The following is a 6,578-nucleotide window of genomic DNA, read 5'->3' on the forward strand; positions in this document are numbered from 1 at the left end:
TGGTGGATTTGCTCTTAGTTTGAACTGAGTTCATCTCCAAGTCAGTAAAGTCAGGTGAAATGTCCAAGGCTTCTGTCCCTGTAGGCTTGGACACTGGGGATCAATTAGAAGAAAAAGGAGGACATGAAAGGTTTGCTGGAAGAAGGTTCTGCACACCAGGAGTAGCAACTTGTCCTTTGGTTCCCGTGTGTAGAACCTGAGTAGGTAAGAAATGTTTTACTGTTTTCACCTGAACAAGGAATAGCAAAGGAAGGTGTGTGGGAATAACACAGGGACCACTGCACAGGGTGAAGAGCTTTGTGATTCTGGCATAAAGACAATGTCTAGAGGTAGGAGCAGTGAGCACTGAATGTGTTCTGAATATTTCTTTCTGCTTGGTGGCAGCCCCTACTTGCTTAGCCTGGCAGACTGAATACAGACTGGTGTTTAAACATTTGAAGAATTCAATAAACTCTAAGCAGGGAATCTTTAATTATAAACTTCCTTCTCTCAAAATACAAACTCAAGACCTTCAAATGAGGTGAGAAAATAATATTATTGAGCTGAGGTGTTGATTTGTGTTAGATTTAACTCCTGGAGACCTTTTGGATATGTACTTTTACTCTCAAAAGGAAACATTTCTGTTGCACAAAGATTAAGTCATTACATGACATGTTGGAAAAGCTAAGAGAAAACATAAAGGCAAAATGAGTGCCAGGTGGAGTGGTGCACACCTGTAATCCCAGTAACTCTGGAGGCTGGTGTAATAGGATCACAAGTTCAAAGTCAGCCTCAGTAACTAAGCAAGGAACTAAGCAACTCAGCCAGGCTTTGTCTCAAAATAAAAAATAAAAAGGGCTGGGGATGTACGCATGGTTAAGCACCTCTGGTTCAATCCCTGATACCAAAAAACAAGTAAAATGAGGTGATGTGAACTTAAAATTCCACAGTGTCCTGTTCTCCATGGTTGTGACCTTAATTGAAATAATGCATTTCTCTGGGTGTAAGCCTCCTCCATGTTTGAGGTATGGAAGGAAGAGGGGAGATGGACACAGCTTCAGGCCCCAGTGTATGCTGGACACACAGAGCTCTCTTACTCTCCATCTCCATCTCTTACATCTCCATCTTACTCTCACCTGGGTTGTTGGGACTGAGTTAGCAGAGGCTCAAACTGTTTGATTATTTTTCTTGGTATGAATGTCTTCAATACTTTTAAAAGTGTGCATTACTTGTAAACTTTGCAAGATAAACTCTTGTTTCTACACTTGCTTCACTTCCCTGCATTAGGTCCTGTCAAATGAGGGTTTTTAAAAACTACATGATTGAGTAATGTGCCTTGAAGGATGATTAAGGGACACACTAATCTTGGACGCATCTTGCAGGCACAGAGACAATATTCTCCAAGTTATAATGTAACTAAAGGGTGATATTCCATATAATGCTGGTGCATGAAGAAACTTCTTGGTCATCAATGAAAGCAGATCCTCAGAACAAACTCCAAAGTCACAGATTACAACACAGTCAAATTCAAGATGAACAGGGCACTGAGAATAAAACTTCTTATCAAATATCTGACAACCAAAAAGTTTTCAATTTTGGAAAAAATAATTATTGCACTTCATGACACTAAATTATAATTACTTAGCAGAGAATCTAATGGCCAACATCATTAGAAGTCACAAATTCATAGCAGAATGTGTGTTCAAGGCTTGGCTCTGCCAGGACTGCTGACTTCTTTCTTCCTCTGAAATGAAACCTGGACTAAACAAAGGAGAAAGTATCCTAGTTTCTGGGGTATGCATGGTAATCACTGATTTATAAGATGATCTAGTCAGACTTTGTTAAGTTTGTCTCTATTACCAATTTACTCCTAAGGCTATTATTTGATTGAGTTAGACAGCAGATCTGCTGAGAGCCTATTGTGTTATAACCCCTGAGCCAGGGGGAGCAGAGACAGAAGATTCAAAGGGTACTACTCTGTACCTAAGTAACACCCAGTTGTGCTGATGTGCCCAGGCCTCAGGGGTCTCTACCATGTTCGGCCCTCTTTTCTAAACCCAGGGTAGTCCCAACTCTCCTCCTCATTGCCCACTGCCCAGTCTGTGCCATGTACTCCTCCTCTCACCTCTCTGCTCAACCAGATCCTCCTCTGTGAGCTCCAGAGTGGACCTGACCCCATACCACACCCACCAGCCTCTCACATGGTCTAGGACAGAGTCTAAGTCCTCATTCCTCCTACACAGTTGCCCTGGTGATTGGATCTTCCAGAGCACACTTGTCTCTGCTGCTGTGCTGATGACCCAGGCAGGCTTTCTCCAGAGCTGGTCCTGCTCCTAGGTCTGTGCAGAGTGTTCTAGAGCCTGAGGCTCCCCCAACACCTCCTTGGAGTGGGTTCCTCAGTGTTCTGCCCAGCTGTCCCTCCGTCCTTCCCCCCTGCTCTGTTTCTCTTTCCCATATGAATGGCTGTGAAAACATAGAGAATGTGTCAGCTGGTGTTCTATTGTCTTGTCACCCACTAAATATTAACTCCAGATTGTGAAGTCATGTGCATTTTAACCACTAAAGCAAGTCAATACTTGTTGCACTTACACAAAATGGAAGCAGTGAGCACATTTTTAAAGGAAGAATGTATTGTGAAGATAGTGGCCTGGTGTTTTCTCATTTTCTTTGATGTCATGTGTTTTTGTTTCTAAAAGATTTTAGGATCAGAGCTGCCTGAGATCCCATCTCTCTCACATGCCCAACACATCCATGCGCTTGTTGAGTTCCAAAAATGTGTTTCCCTCCTAATATTTGTCATTAGAAAGTTCTAAAAATGCCTTGCATTTTTTATTAGATGTCCTTTTCAAAATATTATTCGTGTTTGCCACAATTATATGAAATAGCAATTATTTTGTTACTAAGTGTAAATTGTGACAAGCTATTAATTACAGTTCTTTCCTGTTGAAAATTCAATAATCCAAAGTGACCCAAATTCATATCTGAGACAGGATGCAAACTTAGTTTCTTTTAGATGGAAGGGTACAAAAATGTAGTCCACAATATCTCACAGCAAGCTTAATATGGGAAATAGTCCAACACCCAAAAGGGAGATGTAAAAGTATTTTAATCAGAGTTTATGCAAATTTGGGAAAATATTTGAAAGTAAGAACTTATTGCCAGAATTGAGATGACTTAAAGACCAATAGAAGGGGTATTAAAAGTTGAGTTTAAAATATAAATGCCTTATTTGATTCTTATTATGAAAATCTATCTAAGAAATTTTTGAAAATTTTATCAGATTGGAAATGTGTGTACGAAAATATTAGCAGGGGGAATAATTTTAAAATATTGGGGTTAACTATGAATAAAATTTCCTTAATCTTAGACAAGGTAGGGTACAGTGGAATTTAGACTTCCTGACCCTAGACTACCTGATTAGCATCTCAGAACTGCCAATTATTACTAATATAAACTTGCATAGATTAATCTTTCTTTGGTTCTGTTTTTTCACAGATAAATTAGTGATATATTAACATTTACCTCTTTGGGTTGTTGCCAGAATTAAATAAATTAAGATGTATAAAGTACTTACTTAAATATATATATATATATATGTGTGTATTTATATATATATTGGTATATTTATATGTATATATATCGGTATATGTATAATTGGTATATATATGAATTTATATATAATTGGTACATATATAGGTATATATATCCATATATATATACCAATTATATATATATATATATACATATATATATACACCAACTAAAAATGGGCAAAAAAGTAGAAAAGTTTATCAAAGATGGGAAAGTTATTCATTTTTCCCTTCTATTTTTGGATTCTTTTTCTCTATTTTGCTGATGAACATCTAATTTTTTTTTTACTTCACTTATGCAATTAACTCTGAGGAGAATAATTGAAATTACATATAAGCTATAAATATCTAATGTACCACACTTAAGATTATTTCCTAGTTGAACATTATAGCAACAGATTCACTCTTCTGCTCGAACCTTATGGAAACCTAACTACAGGACAGGAAGAGGAAATAAATATCCTCTCAAAGGTCCCTGTGCTTTGACCTGCCTGAAATAAGAGAATTAGGCATGATCACATAGAGAAGTGATATTTAGATTATATGGGACACACCATACCTTCACAGTTTTAAAACAATACTTTTGGACAGTGACACAAGTTCATGAGCAGCAGAGAGGCTTCTGTTGAGAAGGTGAGCAGCACAGCTCCTGAGAGAAGACCCTGGTTACTCAGCTGTAGCAGAGCCCATGGGGAAGGAAGAGCAGGAACTAGAGATGTGGAGCAGGCAAGGTCACTGAGGATGCATATTCAAGCACACTAGGACCTTCTGAGCCACACAGCTCAGGTCTGTGCTAAACAGGAGTGCTGAATTGTGGAGGGAGGAAGCAGGACCCTGGCTTCCTCAGGTGCTGAGACTGGTGCATAGTCCTGAGGAATGCTCCTGCCAGGAGTCAGCAGGAAGGGAAGGATCCAGCTACCTCGTTGTGTTTGACACATGTGGTATTAGAGTTTATATGTTAAGACCTTACATATGTCTATGACTTGCTGAGATGGTTACCAGAGAGAACCAGGGCAAGAATATTCAATGCAGATTTTAAAATAAATTTAATAAAGGCTAGGGTATTGAAGGAAAAAGAACTTATTAACAAAGACTAGTAAAATCAATTTCTTCTTATTCTCCTCTTCTACTTCATTTCTTATTTATTGCTTAGTTTTTGCCTCTTTCAAGGAAATTAAGGCAGAAGGTTTTCATGGAGAAATGGAACCAAACTTCAAGTGACTTTATTTTAATGGGATTGTTTCCCCCAAATCAGAAGGGTCTACTTCCCTTGCTTCTGATCATTTCTGTATTTGTTTTTGCCTGTTTGGGGAACTCAGGAATGACTACCCTCATCTTCCTGGACCCCCGGCTCCACACCCCCATGTACTTTCTCCTCAGCCAGCTCTCCCTAATGGACCTGATGTTCATCTCCACCACTGTCCCCAAGATGGCATACAACTTCCTATCTGGCCAGAAGAGCATCTCCTTCCTGGGCTGTGGCATACAAATCTTCTTCTTCGCGACCATGGCTGGTTCTGAAGGTTTAATCCTAGCTTCTATGGCCTATGACCGCTTTGTGGCCATCTGCCACCCACTCCACTATCCCATTCGCATGAGTAAAAGGATTTGTTTGAAGTTGATCATAGGAACCTGGATACTGGGCTCCATCAACTCTCTGGCACATACTATGTATACTCTTCATCTTCCTTATTGCAGGTCCAGGGCCATCAATCACTTCTATTGTGACATCCCAGCCATGTTGCCTCTGGCCTGTGTGGACACCTGGGTCTATGAGTACATGGTATTTGTGAGCACAAGTCTGTTTCTCCTTGTCCCTTTCCTTGGCATCACTGCCTCATATGGACGGGTCCTTCTTGCTGTCATCCACATGCACTCAAAAGAGGGAAGAAGAAAAGCCTTCACCACATGCTCCACACATATAACTGTGGTAATATTTTACTATGCACCTTTTGTCTATACTTATCTCCGGCCCAGGAGTCTTCGCTCACCAGGAGAGGATAAGAACCTGGCTGTCTTCTACACCATTCTCACCCCCATGCTCAATCCCATCATCTACAGCCTGAGGAACAAGGAGGTCCTAGGGGCCATGAGAAGAGCATGCGAGATGTTCTCTTTCACGAAGAAATGATCATGGCTGTCTCTGCTCGTCTGTATGACTTCATTCCATGCAGATTCCTCAATAGTGCTGACTAATAGAAGTATAATGCAAGTCACCTATGGAAATTAAAATTTCTAAAGACACATTTAAAAGCAAAATTAATTTAAATTATATGTTGGTTATTATACAGAACTATAATTATTAAATATAGTTATGTTAAGAAATATAATTAATGTCAATGTTAGCAATGTTGAATTAATCATATATTATTTCATATATTTTATACAATTATATATGTATTACTATTATATGTGAAAATATTTATAATGATATTGACATGTTTTATTTTGAAATATTTGAGATGAGATTATTAATAATTTTGCATAGCTTTTTTCTTTCTAATTCAATGTGTTGTATAAATTTTGAGCTTATACCATGTAACAAATTCCACCCTACACTTTTCAAGTGTACTAGAGAAATATGGGGCCTGTGTTTGTAAAAGCACAGAAACACTGAGTGACTTACAGTACCCGCCGTTAGCGTCAGATGGAGTTTCTCTTTCAGGCTGTTATTTTTGGTCTTGGGACAAAGAATTACACTGTTCACCTTTACAAGCAACCATCTATTTTTTTAAAAAAATTTGGCTTTAATTCTTGTAGTGATATTGAATTCCAAGTGACTCCTAGTCACCACAATTATTCATAAATAATGATTCATTCAATGAATATTTTGGCATAAAATATATAAAACAGCTTTTTGTACCATGGAGACAGCTGCTCCATGTTTATTTCATTGCCATTTTCAAATTCTTTAATCCAGTACTCTCTATTGTCCCCAATGTCATTAAGGGGATCTTTTTTAAATTTAATTTTCAATCGTTATTTTAGTTCTACATATTATTCGGCCTT

The 6,578-nt window shown here is 38.5% G+C and overlaps 1 protein-coding gene across 1 annotated transcript; it reads left to right on the forward strand.

Annotated features, from left to right (window-relative positions):
* Positions 1-4,761: 4,761 nt before the first annotated feature.
* On the forward strand, positions 4,762-5,700 carry LOC306668132 (olfactory receptor 2L13-like; the record flags this gene model as incomplete). Its single annotated transcript, XM_079151203.1, has 1 exon — positions 4,762-5,700. The coding sequence occupies one exon, from the start codon at positions 4,762-4,764 to the stop codon at positions 5,698-5,700; it is 939 nt and encodes a 312-aa protein (XP_079007329.1).
* Positions 5,701-6,578: the final 878 nt, after the last annotated feature.

This window comes from Sciurus vulgaris (genome assembly GCF_902686455.1).
Source record: "Sciurus vulgaris genome assembly, chromosome: 8".
Lineage (NCBI taxonomy): Eukaryota > Metazoa > Chordata > Mammalia > Rodentia > Sciuridae > Sciurus > Sciurus vulgaris.